The following is an 18605-nucleotide window of genomic DNA, read 5'->3' as shown; positions in this document are numbered from 1 at the left end:
CATGCCGGATCTTTTGTGTCTATTGTGAGAAAACGGATCCATCCCTATTGACTCGCATTGTGGGTCATGCCGTATCTGTTTTGCTCCGCACCCCATGACGGAAAGAAAACCGCAGCATGCTGCGGTATGGGAACGCAAACAAGCGGAACAGAATGCATTTTGGAGCTTTCCAATCTGTTTAGTTCAGTTTTGTCCCCATTGACAATGAGAGGGGACAAAACGGAAGCGGTTTTTCTCCGGTATTAAGATCCTATGACGGATCTCGGTACCGGAATAGAGAAACGCTAGTGTGAAAGTAGCCTGAGACAATATAATTATATACGATCACATCATGGATTTTTTTTTTTTATATATAATCATGTTTTTTTGTGGATATTCATTTAATTGTATTAATTTGCTTAAATTGACACCTGCCCTATTTACACCATGTTGTATGTGATCGCTGTTGAGCAGCTGAAACGCTGCTGTCTGACATTGGGTGGATGCACATCGCTGTTGCGCTGGAGTGCTGCTTCTTCTGGTGTAATAAGCACATATAATAGCTGTATATTGTAGTAGCTGCACATCATGTGCTGTGTGTTAAAATACTGTGATATCTAATCTGTATATTATCTACAGCAGTATTTAGGAGTATTACACCCTGCTCAAACTAATTATATCAAAGTGCCACCAAGACTGTGATCATATATCGTGCTGTACATAGAGAGCCCGGCATTAAAACCGTGAAATATCACCGGAGAGATATGGTGCGGACCCCCTAGAAGACACATACTGTACCGCAGATTTAGAATCTAAGATTGTATTATATAATGGTTGCACTTTTTAATCTCTCCTGTATATTAGGTGTATATTGTAATAGATGCACATAGTCTAGTTATGACAGTCATACAATGTACTCTATAGAATCTGTCGTATATTATAATAGTTACATCATTTGTAGTGTGTATTATAATGCTGGCATACTATCTGTTGTATATTACCCTATATTATAATAGCTTTTGAAATCTTTCTGTTAGGTTGCTCTATTATCTGCTGTATATTATACTTTCTCAATATCATCTAGTGTATATTACAAGGCCTCTTTCACACGGGTGAGATTTCCGCGTGGGTGCAATGCGTGAGGTGAACGCATTGCACCCGCACTGAATCCGGACCCCTTCATTTCTATGGGGCTGTGCACATGAGCGGTGATTTTCACGCATCACTTGAAAATCGCAGCATGCTCCTCTTTGTACGTTTTCCACGCAACGCAGGCCCCATAAAAGTGAATGGGGCTGCGTGAAAATCGCAAGCAAGTGCGGGTGCGGGGCGATTTTCACGCACGGTTGCTAGGAGACGATCAGGATGGGGACCCGATCATTATTATTTTCCCTTATAACATGGTTATAAGGGAAAATAATAGCATTCTGAATACAGAATGCTTAGTACAATAGGGCTGGAGGGGTTAAAAAAAATATAATTTAACTCACCTTAATCCACTTGTTCGCGCAGCCCGGCTACCAAACATGCCGATTTTTCTCACACGCGTGCAAAACGCATTACAATGTTTTGCACTCGCGCAGAAAAATCGCGCATTTCCCCGCATCTTATTTGGGCCAAAAACATGACGCCCGTGTGAAAGAGGCCTTCTAGATGAAGGCTGTGCGCTGTATATTGCAATTAGAGATGAGCGAAGTTTTGTAAAATTCGATTCGACTGCTTCGCCAAATTTTACAGAATAATCCCCATTGTGACAAATTACTTTGTCACAAAGCGCATTTCTTTGTAAGTAGTGGGTGCGATGACGGGGAGCGGTGATTGTACCCCTCAGATGCCACGTTCATACATGATCGTGGCATCTGATATAAATTACAAAGTGTAAAAGAAAAAATAATAATACTTATCTGATCCATTTGCTCACGACGGGTCTCCCGCCGCCATCTTGATTTGAAGGTCTGGCGCGAAATCTCGCGCGACGACTTCATCACTCTAGCCGGCGTGGTGGCGTCATACTTCGCCACGCAGGATTTCAGCCGAGATCTTCAATCAGGATGGCTGTGGGCACCCCGTCGCGAGCAAATGGATCAGGTAAGCATTATTTTTTTATTAAGACCATTTCGGGTTAAATCGATTCCCTACCGCCAAGCACGAGGATATTCGGCTTCGCAGCGAATCAAATTTATCCTGAAGTTCGGATGGAAGTCGAATTCATGGACTCTGATGTGCTCATCACTAATTGCAATGAATGCTGTATTATAATACTGACATAAAATACTACTGTCTATAAAGTGTGGTGTATGATTGTCGCTGGTATAATCTTTGTCAGGTGGATTTAACCAAAGACCTTGCCCACTGGGAGAAGCTGACATCGGATGAGAAGAGCTTTATTTCCCATATTTTGGCTTTCTTTGCTGCTAGCGATGGCATCGTTAACGAGAACCTGGTAGGTTTTAGTGTCATCTCATGTGTTTTCTTACTATATGTTACTCTAGTCTTCTGGCCATTTATCAGTCATAGTACTGACATGCTGTGAGACCCTTTATACTTACCTAGAACACGCACATATTGCGTTGTCACTTTGGGCCGTACTTCCCTATATTAGCCGAAGCGGACTTGGTGCATCCATATATGAAATGGTCAACCATTCATTTGAATGGACGCCTTGCAATACTACTTTTCCCCAGCAGTGGCTGCTGCAACATAAATGTATGACTGCCCCCAGCTTCCAGCACTTGGACTCATGGCAATCTGCTGATGACCAGTACTTTTGAGAAGACATTTTCCACTCCAGAGAACCCCTTTAGTGACACTGGTTACATGTTCAGTACATTCTTCCAGGTTCTGTAAGCCCAGATGCTACTCTGTAATATTTGGACTGAGTGATCCAATTCACAGTGATATGTGACATTTCTCTGTGCTCCTCAGGTGGAACGCTTCAGTCAGGAGGTCCAGATACCAGAAGCTCGATGTTTTTATGGCTTTCAGATTCTCATTGAGAACATCCACTCGGAAATGTACAGCCTGCTCATCGAGACGTACATCAAGGATCCTCAGAGTCGGTACGGAGAGATTAGTCGGGGGATACACAGAGCACTACTACTAGAGCCTTTGGTCAGAAGTATACATTGGGAAGACTTCCCTACCTATCCCTCTGATGGAAGGCTCTTCTACTGGCCACTGAGATAAAAAAAAAAAGTGTATTGTGCAGTATATATTTTATATATTTTTTGCTGTGACCCACTTTGTAGGAAGCGCAGTAAAACAAACAAAAAAAAAAAGATACCAATGCATGCCACATTGGGAAAGATTTATCAACCCCACACACCAGAAATCTGCCAAATGGGTTTGTGACTATTTAAAGCGGCTCTGTCACCAGGATCAACCCTATTAAACCAGACATACTGGCTGGTAGGGCTGATCATGCTGAATAAAACCACGCCTTTCTTTTGTCTGTACATTAAACGGCTGCAGAGAAATCAGCGTTTTTATTCATATGCAAATGATAAATTCGAGCACTCGGAGGCGGGGCTGAATATTCTGAGCACTGCTCTGCACACGCCCCCTGTGCTCTGCACACGCCCCCTGTGCTCTGCACACGCCCCCTCCCCTTGATGGACAAGGCTAGATATGCCGAGGGCAGAGCTGTGTCCTGGCTGATACATATGTGTATTCTACTCACTCTTTACTATAGTTTCACCGCACTGCAAATCTACACATCACTGCTTTATTCACAAGCACAATGTATGATTAGAACGACCCCAGTAATATGTGTTAGTTTATAAACATAGAAAACCATGCATCTCTATGTGGCAATGTTATAACTTAGTGGTATAGTGATCTGCCTTAAAGGGGTTCTGGATAGATCATCAGCTTCTGATCGGCGGGGGTCCGACACCCGGGACCCCTGCCGATCAGCTGTTTGAAAAGGCAGCAGCGCTCCAGCAGCGCCGCGGCCTTCTCGCTGTTTACCGCAGGGCCAGTGACGTCATGACTAGTATCAACTGGCCTGGGCGCGGCTAAGCTCCATTCAAGTGAACAAAGCTTAGCCCCGCCCAGGCCATTGATACTAGTCGTGATGTCACTGGGCCTGCGGTAAACAGTGAGAAGGCCGCGGCACTCCTGGAGCGCCGCTGCCTTCTGAAACAGCTGATCGGCGGGGGTCCCGGGTGTCGGACCCCCGCAGGTCAGATGATGATGCTGATAGATCATCAGTTTAAACAAACTGCAGAACCCCTTTAAATACAGAAATCCCTGGTTCAAGTCCTAGGAGAGAGATGTTTTTTTTTGTATTTTTTTTTTCCTTTAAAACCATATTAAAAGACTATACTATAAAAAATAATATGTAATCATATAATAATAACTATATTGAGAATAGTGTTCCCCCCCCCCCCCCCTAAAACCTGTTACTGCTTTATTCATAGACACAATACATGGTTATGAAGAAACCAGTAATATTTATTAGCTTTCTAAAAAACATTATTCTCAATATATTAAGGACATAGACTTTTCTTATGGGATAAATGTAGAAGAAAAAAAAACTTCAAAGTCTCTAATAAGGTTCAAACCTGCGATCTCTACATACAGAACCAACGCTATAGCATTACCACATAAGAATGCTGTACATTCTGCCTATGAATACAGCAGTAATCTGTAGATTAGCTTTCTGAGCAGAGTGAGTAGAATACACATATGTACAGTAGATATGTATCAGCCAGGACACAGCTCTGCCCTCGGCATATCTAGCCTTGTCAATCAAGGGGAGGGGGCGTGTGCAGAGCACAGGGGGCGTGTGCAGAGCAGTGCTCAGAATATTCAGCCCCGCCTCTGAGTGCTCAAATTGCTCATTTGCATATGAATAAAAACGTAGGTTTACCATATAGACAAAAGAAAGGTACAGTTTTTCAGCATGATGCCCCCTACTAGCCAGTATATAGGGTTGATCCTGGTGACAGAGCCTCCTTACATGCCATTTGCACAAAAATGTTTGCACAGATGGTGTTTTACTGCCGCCCTTGTCACTTTTTGAAAAGGACATGGCATGATGTGGGGTGACACATCACCCCGCTTCAATTTATTATCATTTACGCTAATTTCCTGCCATAAATGATGACTGAAATCTGCTCCATCTACGAGCTGGCATACATTTCTTTCCAGGCGCGCGGACTGCCAGAGATCCTGAAGAGGACCTGTCACCGCTCCTTACATGTCTGTTTTAATAGCTTCACGCATTCCCTATGCAATAACAATTCTGGAGCATCTATTCTTATGGCTCTATGTTGTGCCGTTCCTTTATTATTTCTACTAGAAGTTATGAATGAATTGCTAGCAGTCTGCAGTAAGGGTACAAAGGGGAGGTAACCAGTTGGGGGGGGGGGGGTGTACGTGCACAGTCTGAAAATGGCAGCACTCATTGGAAAGAGTCAGTCTTTGAAGGTACACCCCCCAACTGGTTACCTCCCCTCTGTACCCTTACTGCAGACTGCTAGCAATTCATTCATAACTTCTAGTAGAAATAATAGAGGAATGACACAACATACAGCCATAAGAATAGATGCTCCAGAATTGTTATTACATATGGGAGGCATGGCGCTATTAAAACAGGCCTGTCAGGAGAGGTGAGGTGTGTGCCTTGTCATAAATTAAGTGCTTCCTCCGGCAGGGCAGGGGATATCGTAGGCTATAATTGGGCAAACAATTCACTGCCGGCGCATGCGCACTTCGCTGGACGATGCCATTACCTGTAGTCCGCACGGGCGCAGACTACAGTGTGTAGTGCGCACGCGCGGGATTTCAAGCAGGCTCAGGGATTACGTCAGCGCGCCGCTCTTGAATATATTATATTAGAGGTGGCGCTGGACTCAGGAAGGCGGCACTGGGCACCGGACCGAGGGGTGCGGTTGGGCACCAAGTTAGGAAAGGACATCCCATTGGGCACCTCATGGAAGTCATTAGCATATCACTAAAATCGATTTTATAAAGAAATAAATCAAGACTATTAGTTAATAAGGGCATCATTTAATACAGCTCAGGGAGACCTACAAGTAGCTATGTTTTACTGTAGGGGGTAAAATGTGGTGACAGATTCCCTTTAAGTACATATTAAAAGTAGGAAGGACCTATATATCACCAAAACAGAACACAAAAAGATACAAAATGTAATTTTTATATGAATCCGTGGGCCTCCAATGTGGTGGCATACCAATTGTAAAGGCCACAATCAGAGGTCCAACTACTTATTTGGGCCTCCAATTAATGCACCTCCAGTGGCCAGTAAACTGGTCCCCCCCACACAAAGGTCAACCAAACCACCTCTGGTGAGGATCCAGTGGCCACTTTTTGCAATACCCTGCAGCGAATAGATTTATACTGGTGCACTAAGAGGTCCCACTTGATCCCGCTGCTTCCTCTATACTGTAGCGTATATTAATTAGAGGGCGCTAGCGGCTATTAATATGTGCCAACATTTTTAATTCTTTGTCAAGCTGATCTGAACTAGGGGTAAGGGGCACATTCACATCACCGCAGACATATTTTTGACTGCCCCTGAGGGTGTGAATCTCTCTTCTCTCCCCTTCCCTCATTTAAGTTCAAACCCAGGATTCCTGCCTGACACTAACTGTAACGGCTATCTGCCCCAATAGGTGGTCACATATTGTCTGCACTTAAGACCCTGTTGTAAGCTCGACGCGTTTCGCTAAAAGCTCATCAGGAGCATTAGATCTCATACAGGACAGACATAAAACCGTCCTCATGGTGTATCCAGGCATCGGCGCTAGGGTGGCCGTAGGTACGGCCGCCGCAATCAGCTGTTTAAATGGGGAACGCCCCTTCCCATCATGGAGCGTAACATGCCGCTGTCAGCGAATAGGAGGGCTGCGGGCGTGTCCACAGCGCGGGGCATCCCCGCCCACCACAGCCGCCGTCACGCACAGAATGACAAGTGCTTGGTATACAAGGACCGATCGGCGGTGGTATTAGGAGATAGTAGCAGCATCAGTACATGTAGGAATAAGGAACCAAGGAATACATGTAAGATTAACTATATATTGCCTTGATGTGGCATTATGGATTTATGAATGCATCAGGAAGAGCTTAAACTGATGCATATATGTACATATTGGGCCTGCCTAGCACGTTTGAAGCAGGGTGGATAAAAATCAATGATTTAAAAAAAATTGATTTAAATCAGATTTTTTTTAATATAAAATGCTTTTTGAGGAAAATATATTACCATCCAAAGGTTATTCCATCATGAAATAAAGATGAGTTTTTTTAATTATGTAGATTAAGGCTGTATATGTTTAATTGTTTTGGTAAATAAATTCCATTAATCCATTCACAATGTCATGCTCTTCCAGAGGTTTTTGTAAGATTATTGGGCAGTTTCTCTGCCTACAAGATATTATCACAGATGCTTGGTTTACTTTTGCAGTTCTCAAAACTGTATTTGACTCAGCAGAGATCACATGCCTCTTCTTCACAGCAAAAATGTTATAACATGAACAGAGTTGAGAAAAAGACCTTAATCCTAACTTCTACAAACCTATGAATACAGAATCAACCTAATCAAACTAATATGAAAAGTTGTTATTCTAAAAATCTTCATCTACTTGCATATTATAGTTTTTATGTAGAAAACTATGATTTAAATCAAGCCTTACTGACTAGTGATTTATATCGTGATTTAAATCAAATCCACCCTGGTTTGAAGCTTAGAGAAAAAAATGCCATCAAAGTGACATGAGCAATAAAGGGGATGTAAAAGGTTTTAAAGATGAGACCTGGTGCGTGCATATAGTCAAACACTATTTTGTGGTAAAAGGGGTGATGTCAGGGAAAGAGGGGCGGGGTATTATAATGTATAGCCAGAAATGGACTAGGAAAAGAGCCTGAGAAAAGAGCCTGAGAAAAGAGCCAATTAAGGTGAAATCATCTCATAAAAAACACACATATACGAAATGTGTTCATTAAGGCCCTCAGGCCGTACCGTTCGTAACCTAAACGTCCATTCTGCTTCCTTTTGTAGTCTCTTGTCATAGTCCCCACCCCTCTGCAATTTTCTAATCACTTCAATGCCCTGAAATTTTATGGCATCCACTTTTCCATCATGAGTGGCACAGATGTGGCGTGCAATGGGAGTGTCGGCCTCTTTACGGATATCGTTAAGGTGTGCCCCAATCCGTCGCCGAAACTCACGTAAAGTCTTACCTACATGCTGTAGGCCACATATGCACGTTGCCAAGTAGATCACACCCCTCGTTCTGCAATTAATAAATGAGAGCTTCTGTGTCACCGTACTGGTAAAGCTGTTGCCCCGTTCAATTGCCGTACATGCCACACAACCTCCAAACCGAAAAGGGCCACTAGGTTGACGATTTTGCCACTTGGTAGTTTGTGGAGTTTGTTGGAAGCTGTGAGCTAATCTGTCCCTTAAATTGCGGCCTTGGCGTAACGTAATAGTCGGGGTGGCATCCACAAGATGTCCCACATCTTGGTCCGATTGTAAGATACCCCAGTACTGGGTAAGAACATCCCGTACCTTCTCGTGTACTTCATCAAATGTGGCGATAATGCGGATTTTGTTATCTGCATTTTCTCTCTTATTAGTGGTTCAAGCAACGTGCTGCGATTCACCGATAGTGAGCGCTGATATGCATTCTTGAGGACCTGATCTGGGTATCACCTGTTTTTGAACCGATTTTGGAGGTCCTTGGCCGTCACCTTATAATCCATCACCCTAGAGAAATTCCAGCGCAATCTCAGGTATTGCCCTTTGGGGATGCCTCTTTTGAGGGCTAGTGGGTGGCAGCTGTCCCATTGTAAAAGACTGTTTGTGGCCGTGTGTTTACGAAACAGTCGTGTGTTCAGGTTCCCATCGAGATCCCAAAAAATCGTCAGGTCCAGGAACGTGATTTTGTCTTTGTGGATTTCTGATGTAAAGTATAGGCCTAAATCGTTGTTATTTAGGTCTTTTACAAAATTCTCAAATTCCACAGTGAGCATATAATCAGCACATCATCTATGAAGCGCAGCCACAGACTGATGTGTCTTGCCCATCTGTTAGTATCGTCAGCAAAGACCACCTCGCGTTCCCACCAGCCCAGGTAGAGATTGGCAAAAGTTGGTGCACATGGGCTTCCCATGGCCATTCCCCTGAGCTGGTGGTAAATATGGCGGTCAAACAGGAAGACATTGTGTTCCAAAATAGATTGCAGTAATTCCAGCACAAATTCATTATGTTGCCACGTACAGTACAGACCAAAAGTTTGGACACACCTTCTCATTCAAAGAGTTTTCTTTATTTTCATGACTATCAAAATTGTAGATTCACACTAAAGGCATCAAAACTATGAATTAACAGATGTGGAATTATATACATAACAAACAAGTGTGAAACAACTGAAAATATGTCATATTCTAGGTTCTTCAAAGTAGCCACCTTTTGCTTTGATTACTGCTTTGCACACTCTTGGCATTCTCTTGATGAGCTTCAAGAGGTAGTCCCCTGAAATGGTTTTCACTTCACAGGTGTGCCCTGTCAGGTTTAATAAGTGGGATTTCTTGCCTTATAAATGGGGTTGGGACCATCAGTTGCGTTGAGGAGAAGTCAGGTGGATACACAGCTGATAGTCCTACTGAATAGACTGTTAGAATTGGTATTATGGCAAGAAAAAAGCAGCTAAGTAAAGAAAAACGAGTGGCCATCATTACTTTAAGAAATGAAGGTCAGTCAGTCAGCCGAAAAATTGGGAAAACTTTGAAAGTAAGGGCTATTTAACCATGAAGGAGAGTGATGGGGTGCTGCGCCAGATGACCTGGCCTCCACTGTCACCGGACCTGAACCCAATCGAGATGGTTTGGGTTGAGCTGGACCGCAGAGTGAAGGCAAATGGGCCAACAAGTGCTAAGCATCTCTAGGAACTAGGGATCGACCGATTATCGGTTTGGCCGATATTATCGGCCGATATTGAGGATTTTGAACGTTATCGGTATCGGCATCAATTTTGCCGATATACCGATAACGTATGGGGAACACAGAACGCGCTGCTGACAGCGCTCTCTGTGTTCCCTCCGCAGCACAGGGGAGAAGGAAGCAGTGTCTCCTCCCCCTGTGCTGCTGCTGCCGCTGCCGCCAATGAGGGGATAGAACATAAGAGGAGGGGAGGGGCTGTGGCCGCTGCGCCACCAATGAAGATAAGCCTTTCATTCATTCATATACAGGAGGCGGGAGCTGGCTGCAGAATCACATAGCCGGCTCCCGACCTCTATGAGCAATAGCTGCGGTCCGCGGTAGTTAACTCCTCAGGTGCCGCGGATCGCAGCTACCGCTGATAGAGGTCGGGAGCCGGCTATGTGATTCTGCAGCCAGCTCCCGCCTCCTGTATATGAATGATCGATAGACTTATCTTCATTGGTGACGCAGTGCGCCCCCCCAAGCCCCCCAGTATTAATCATTGGTGGCGCAGTGCGCCCCCCACCCCCATCCCAATCCCGGCCAATAGTAAAAACATTGGTGGCGCAGTGCGCCCCCCCCCCCCCCCACCCAGTATTAATCATTGGTGGCAGTGGCCACAGGATCCCCTCTCCCCTGCTCCTCCGATCGGAGCCCCAGCTGTGTAAGCCTGGGGCTCCGATCGGTTACCATGGCAGCCAGGACGCTATTGAAGCCCTGGCTGCCATGTTCAGCTCCATGCTGCTGTGTGCACTATGCACAGAGCAGCAGGGACAGTGTGAGATCCTATTCACCCTGATAGAGATCTATCAGGGTGAATAGGACAAAGGTTCTAGTCCCTAAGGGGGTTAAAAGTTAGTAAAAAAAACCCACAAAAATATTAAGTATAAATGAAAAAGATTTATAAAAAAAAAATACACATTAACAATAAACAAAAAAAATACACATTAACAATAAACATATTAATTTTCAGCAGATTTGTGTAGGAATTTTTTTTTTTCTCAAAAATGAAAATTCCCAGAATATCGGTATAAATTATCGGCTATCGGCCTGAAAGTTCACAAATTATCGGTATCGGTATCGGCCCTAAAAAATCAATATCGGTCGATCCCTACTGGGAACTCCTTCAAGACTGTTGGAAGACCATTTCAGGGGACTACCTCTTGAAGCTCATCAAGAGAATGCCAAGAGTGTGCAAAGCAGTAATCAAAGCAAAAGGTGGCTACTTTGAAGAACCTAGAATATGACATATTTTCAGTTGTTTCACACTTGTTTGTTATGTATATAATTCCACATGTGTTAAATCATAGTTTTGATGCCTTCATAGTCATGAAAATAAAGAAAACTCTTTGAATGAGAAGGTGTGTCCAAACTTTTGGTCTGTACTGTATGTGTGCCTTGTTCCTGCAAAAAGGCCGCTGCAGCCCCACACCCCTTGTCTTGAGGTATGGAGCTGTAGAGTGCCTCCACATCTAGGCCGGCTAACAAGGTGTGATCTTCAATTTGAATTCCCTCAAGCTTTTTTATCACGTCCATACTGTCTCTAACATAAGATGGAAGAGCCAACACAAAGGGCCGCAGAACTTCATCCACATATGTGCTGATGCCCTGTGTGAGACTCCCCACCCCAGAGACAATAGGTCTTCCCTTAAGGGGGGTTAGCCCCTTGTGTATTTTTGGAAGATTGTAGAAGCAAGGGACCACTGGATGTTTGGGGAAACAGGAAAATTCTACCTCACTAATGAGTTTTTCTCCCCGGACTCTGGTAAGGATATCTTTCAGTCTCTTTGAAAGCTAACGGTAGGGTCGGAATCTAGGACTCTATAGCAGTGACTATCCCTTAGGATGTTGAGGCACATAGTTCTTTATTGTTCCCATCCCATAATAGCTATGTTCCCCCCTTGTCAGCTGGTTTGATATTGGGCAAACGTAGTTCAGAAGTGCATACTTTTGTTGGCCCCTGTTTGCGTTTCTATAAGTTTTTTAGCAGGACTGAGTAACGTAGCACACCATACTTTTCTGTTCTGCAAAAAAAGTATAGAAACATATACCTTTTTTTCTACATTGCAGTGAATGGGAGATAGATGGAAACGTAAGACAATACGTTTCCAGCTGTTAAAGGTATCCGTTTTTATCCAGATACTGCCTACCTCCTTTGATACACTGAAAATCTTTATTTAAAAAAAAGTGTCAGAAAAACGTATACATCTTTTTGTTAAAAAAATGAACAGAAATGTATTGAAATGTATGAACATGGGTCAAATGTATACGTTAAAAAAAAAAAGGATATATAGCAACAAAATTGCATACGTTTCTGTACTTCTTTTACTGTATGTCTAAATGTAGCCTCTTACCTGCACGTGGCTGGCGTCTGAGCTCTCACAATGCTCGGGGGTAAGTGGATGCCAAAAATTAAACAATTACTATAAAATATTCAAAAAAATTAGGATTAATGTGCAAACGACAAGCAAATAATTTTTTAATAATTCAACATTTTAGTCTCTTAGGTTGTCAGGGCGTCCGTCAGGGTTTTTTAGCCACTTTTAATTGCAGTATTCTTGCTGTGAAAATGATGGAAGCTCTAATGCAGGGATGACCAACCCGCGGCTCTCCAGCGGTTGTAAAACTACAAGTCCCACCATGCCCTGCTGTAGGCTGATAGGTGTAGGCAGTCTAGGCATGCTGGGGGTTGTAGTTTTGCAACAACTGGAGAGCTGCAGGTTGGCCATCCCTGCTCTAATAGAAACTGTCAGACCACCTAATAAATCTTCTGTTATAAGGGCTGAGAGCGAGAGGTGACACATGGGGGGAGCTGTATGTGTGGTAAGCTATTTACCAACCCCACCATTGGCAATTTGGGAATATTTAGTTGCATTTACCAGTTCAGTGCAATTGGTGCATCTGTGAGATAGAATCACTATAAGGTGTCTGTCCCCATATCAAATGGGGAGAAGAGTTCACAGATAATGTGTCCTCCTGCTGAGAACCTCCAATAGTTACTTGTAATTTGTGAGGAAAGCTGGCAGTAAGCGTGTAATATCCCTGCAGCGCCTCCGCAGGAGGAATAAAGCATTACACAGTGCCCATTCAAATCAATGGATTTTATGCATAATGCAGGACAGGTTCTCCAGAGACAGAGAGACGCTCTTACGGTTGAACTGATCTTGAACTTTTTTCTCTCTTTAGAACTTTTTTGTTTAACGCCATTGAAACAATGCCGTGCGTTAGAAAAAAAGCGGAATGGGCCTTGCAGTGGATATCAAACAGGAAAGCCTCCTTTGGTACGTATTACTAGGCTGGAGCTGCTCTCCGAGTTACTCTTGTCAGTTATGTACTTATGTTCCTTACACTTTCTTTGCTTAGGAAACCATCATAAACCCTTCCTGCTCTGCGCCATGCATGTAAGTAGGTGGTCAGCTCGTGGCACCCTACGTGTACAGCGCTGTAATGACGCGTGAGCACTGTGTGCTCCATCACTTGCAGGTGCCAGCTGTATTATACAGCTGGCACATTGCTGTCACTGTTGGTATCAGAGTTATTTCCGATCCTGGCAGTTTAACCACCTTGATTCCATGATCAGTGCTGACCCTGGCATCTAAATGGTTAGAGAGAGGGAGGTGGCTTCCTTTTTTCTCACTCCATTGGCCCCCTTTGCTGTGATTGCGGGGTGCTAAGGGGATGTTATGGCAGCCAGGGGTCTAGGCCTGCCATGTACGGAGAACTATCTAAAGGCAGGGCCAGATAGGGATTATGTCAGTTAATACAGTAAGTGACATAATGCACTGGAATGTCTAAGTATTCCAGTGTATTACAGTATATGATCAATCAGTAGATCGCATGTTCAAGTCCCCTAGTAGGACACAAAAAAAACAAATCAAGTCAAAAAGTGGAAAAATAAACAAGTTAATTGAAAAAACAAACTAAATATTGCCTTTTTCCATGGCAGATTCATTTACGTAAAAATATAAAAAGAAAAAAAATCCTCATTGGAGGGTTTGCCTTGAACAGAAAAGAGTGGTCAATGCCAGGCACGCTGATTTTATTCAGTATTCCAATGAATAAAAGACATATGAAGAGCCTCATAAATATTTAAAAAATTTGCTGCGTCCGCAATGCCGTAAAATGATCACATTCTATTCTGTACAGTGAACAGTGTAAAAAAAATGCCAGTTTTTTGTTCATTCAACCACCGAAAATATCTTACCAAAATCTCACCAATGAAAACTATCACTCATCTGGCAATAACCCAGCACTCCTGCAGCTCCAACGACTAAAAAAATACAAAGTCTGGGGTCAAAATATTCAAAATTTAAAAAAGAAAATGGAAAAAAAAAATTGGATTTTAGTGTTGGTGTAATCGTGTTGACCTACAGAAAATAGTTATCATATCACTTATGCTGCATGGTGAATTCCATGAATAGAAATCCCAGAAAATAATGACGGAATTGCTGTGATAAAAAAAAAAGGCAAATTCTACCGTGTATAAAAAACAAGCGCTCATACGGCTATGCCGACAGAAACACAATAAAGTTATAGCTACTGAAATAAAGAAGCAGCAATTTTTCTAATATTTTAAGTACCAAACTAGGCGCGTTCCTATTGGGTTAAAATTAGACTAGCGAGATTAGGAGGACCTTATATACTGAGATTTATTATACTATATATACCCATCAGAAGAACCCCATCTGTAAATGTAGATGTACTGGGACCAGTGTGCAGCATATTTTGGTTATCTTGCACATTTTCGTGGTTCTCTGTGCCCAATAAAATATCCTTAGGCTACCTGCAGACGGTGCGTATTTATTTATATGCAGAAAATCTGCATGAAAACCACATAAAAAATGCAACAAAAAACGAACATAAATCCACATTATTTATCGTGGTTTTTGTTGCAGATTTTGTTCATTTTAACAGCCCCATTAAAGTCTATGGGGAAAACCACGGTACATAAGGTGTGGAATTGCACAAGCAATTGAGTCACTGCGGGCGGGTCAGTTTCCGTGTGTACAAAATACGCAATTTGGCAAATCTCCTTCACTTTGATGGTGCTGTATTACGCTGCGGTTTTCCTGCATGAAATTTTGCATGTAATCCACATCAGGTGCAGGTGGTCTTATAAAAGGGAACCCCGAGCTCTTTATAGTGTTAAAGGGGTTATCCGAGACCAAAACAGACCTCTTCCGACGTGACAGACCCGCACTGGTCTCGACTCCTGAAATCGGTCTGTGTGGCTCCAGGATCGGCACTTCTGCGCCAGCATCAACATCTGCCGTCAGGGGAACATGTGAGCGCTGCAGCCAATCGCAGGCCGCAGCGGTGCTCCCCAGGTCACCGCCGGGATTGGCTGCAGTGTTGATGCTGGCGCAGAAGGGAGCAGAAGTGCTGATCGAATCCAGTGTGTTCGCCACGTCTGGGAGGTCTCTTTTGGTCTCGGATAACCCCTTTAGTATGTGCTAATAGGTGTCCTTTGAAGTTAAATTCCAGCCATAATACTCTTCCTATATAATGTAGCGTCACATACAGTTGTTACATGGCTGTTCTTACATGTCTCGCCTTGCACCAACTAATGGTGATAGGATGGGCATTAGGCGACATTTAATGTTGGATTTACACGCCGATTATGTTTAGGCTGATTATCGGGAACGAACATTCATGAGAATGCGCGTTCCAGGGAATCGGCCCCTGCAAAGGTGCCGCAGATTGTAAAATGATTTTTGGTGCGGACGCCTCAATCATTGTTTCTGGGCCGCAGGTTGTGCAGTGTGAACAGGGATCTGCTGCCCAGAAACAATCAATTTGTATGCGGATAGCAGTATTACACATCCTCATATACTGGAGGTAAATGCCGCTCCTACCTCCACTGACGAGCAGCCAGTTATTGGGAAGGAACGCCCCGTTCCCGATACTTGTCAGCTCATCAGCGCGATAAAGGCCACAGTCTAATCTTATTATTTGTCAGCAAAGATGAGCGTTGCTCTGTCTGGCGGCCTCTCTTCTCCTCCGCTGTTATGAAATAGGATGTAGACTTGTAGGGGGAGAGGACTCTGATATCTGCACATAGTTCTCTGTCTGTCGCCTCTCATATTGTGTATCTTGTATTAAACGGGCACTCTATCAAGAGGAGTTGTACCGAAAATAATTTATTTTATCAAATCACAAATTAAAACTATGAACCAAAGGTGTGTTCTCCTGTCAATCCTATAGGGTTGGTGTATATTCAAGGAGTGCAGGAGTCCGAACCTTTTATATATCTTAACAATATATGAATTTTATCAATCTTGTTGACCGGCCGACTTGTACACTAAGAAAATCACCAACTTAGATGTATTTGATGGCGTGTTTTCCCTTCCGCCCCAATATGAATATACTCCTGTGGTTGGTGCTATTCCAATAAGTTGGGGGGGATTGGAGTCCACCGCATCAAATATCCATCTATGCAATTAATGAAACTATGCCATTTCACTGATTGTGTCGGTCAATATACATCAAATAATATAAAATATCAAAAAACTATCTAAAATGTAAGTATTGAGCCACTGAGGAAGGAGCCTGTTGCTCCGAAACGCGTTTGGTACTACTGGTTTATTAATCCAAGAAAGACCCCTGGTACAACTACTGTCCACTGATGATTGAAGAATATTGCGGCCCTGCAAAGACTTACAGCTCACAACACTACGGAGCGGTAATTAACATAGCGTGTCCACGTGGGACGCCACACGGCAGTCGGCAGCAGCCGCGAGGAGGGGAGTCAGAGGATCCTATTCAGCCGGGACCTAAAGTTAAGAGTGGCCGGCCGGTATGCTGGGGGTGGGGGTGGGGGGGGGGGGGGGGCGGGTGGTGGGTGGTATGCAGGAGAATACTCACCCACTCCCGATTACTCACCCCATCTTCACCCTCTTCTCTTCACTTCCCCTCAGAGGACCAGCAGGGTCACTTCTTCAGCAGCTGGCACCCGAAGTGGCAGGAGACTGGAATGGTGGGGGGGGGGGGGGTCTCGCCAGATCCAGGTGACCCTTTGGCTGGTGGGAAGCAGGAGAGCTAGGCTGCCCTGGTCCACCTTTGCTTCTTTGGGGAGGTCGAGCGGTGAGGGAATCCGACACCGGCCTTGCTCCCGGGGTAGACCGAGAGGCTAGGCGACTCTGTTTCCCCTACCTAAAAAGGGGAAAAAGACAAAATAACAAAAGGAAGCCGCCCTGCAAGCAGGGAGGTCAGCCTCCTATGACACTAAGCTAAAAACGGATATGCTCTCTCCAGGCTGGAGGGGGTATAGCCGGCAGAGGAGGAGCTAACACTTTTCAGCCTAGTGTCGCCTCCTAGTGGCAGCAAGCAGCTATACCCACGGTCCTGTGTCCCCCAATGATACGAGCGAGAAATAAAAAGAGTAATAGATTTAAATAACATCTGTGCACAGTCATCCACATTACAGGAGAACGTAACTCATATAGTGTGAATGGAAATTAATCAGGTTGGGATCAAATACCAAATGATACAATTATCAGCTGATGAATACTATTGATTATGGATATTGATTTTAGTTTTTATGACTAATCATGGACATTTTTTCAGAGGGTAATGGACATTGATTTTTACAGCAATTATGTTCATTGAAATATGAATTATTAAGACCTGATTAGGGTATAGAAGGGCAAGGATTATTTTTATATTCTTATTTTTTTTTATTTTAATACTTACATTTTATATTGTGTTTTGATGTTTTATATTATTTGATGTATATTGACCGACACAATCGGTGAAGTGGCATAGTTGCGTTGATTGCATGGATGGATATTTGATGCGGTGGACTCCAATCCCCCCCAACTTATTGGAATAGCAGCTAAGCAGCTACCACAGGAGTATATTCATATTGGGTCGGAAGGGAAAACACGCCATCAAATACATCTAAGTTGGTGATTTTCTTAGTTTACAAGTCGGCTGGTCAACAAGATTGATAAAATTCATATATTGTTAAGGGGGTATTCCCATCACAATGATCACGGTTCTAATAATCTGTTAATGATGTGCCAGTGATAATTTTTGTAAATGTATTGTATTGGCAAATCCCCACCCTTCTTGATAAAATTCTTTCCTCCCTACCTCATTGTTGTCATATGGTATCCCATAGATATGGCCACCACTCGCCTCCCGAATTCATGGGCAGCGCTTGCGCAGAAGACACTTTATTTTCTGTATGAGACGCGGCACTAAAGAAATAGGCTTTGCACATGCGCGGCAGCGTGAGCTCTCAGGACTGCAATTTGATACAATAAATTATTTTCGGTACAACTCCTCTTGATGGAGTGCCTCTTTAATACAAGATATACAACATTTTCCTTTCTGAACGTAGGGGTGTTCCTAAACAGGGCACCTATATCCAGTGATCATCTGGAGAGCCACTATCTATTTCCATGTCTCTCATGTTGTGTTCATTATAGGAGAGAGAATTGTTGCGTTTGCTGCTGTAGAAGGGATCTTCTTCTCTGGATCTTTTGCCGCTATTTTCTGGATGAAAAAGAGAGGTCTGATGCCCGGACTCGCCTTCTCCAATGAACTGATCAGTCGGGATGAGGTAACATCACATCTCCATAAGAGATCCTGACTAATGAAAACGTGATGTAATACGTGGGGCAGTGTCCCCCCCCTTACTGCTATCCATAAGAATATTAGAAGTCCATGA

The 18605-nt window shown here is 43.6% G+C and overlaps 1 protein-coding gene across 1 annotated transcript in view; it reads left to right on the top strand.

Moving 5' to 3' along the window:
* RRM2B (ribonucleotide reductase regulatory TP53 inducible subunit M2B) overlaps positions 1-18605 on the top strand; it is a 44852-nt gene that overhangs the window by 17073 nt on the left and 9174 nt on the right. The window contains exons 3-6 of the mRNA XM_040432296.1: positions 2306-2422; positions 2905-3038; positions 13118-13212; positions 18364-18497. Coding sequence (XP_040288230.1) covers positions 2306-2422; positions 2905-3038; positions 13118-13212; positions 18364-18497 — 480 coding nt within the window. The remainder of the gene's footprint in view (positions 1-2305; positions 2423-2904; positions 3039-13117; positions 13213-18363; positions 18498-18605) is intronic.

The sequence above is a fragment of the Bufo bufo genome, chromosome 5 (genome assembly GCF_905171765.1).
Source record: "Bufo bufo chromosome 5, aBufBuf1.1, whole genome shotgun sequence".
In the NCBI taxonomy this organism is placed as follows: Eukaryota; Metazoa; Chordata; class Amphibia; order Anura; family Bufonidae; genus Bufo; species Bufo bufo.
The sequence above is the reverse complement of the archived record's forward strand: the minus strand, read 5'-3'. Positions and strand labels throughout refer to the sequence as shown.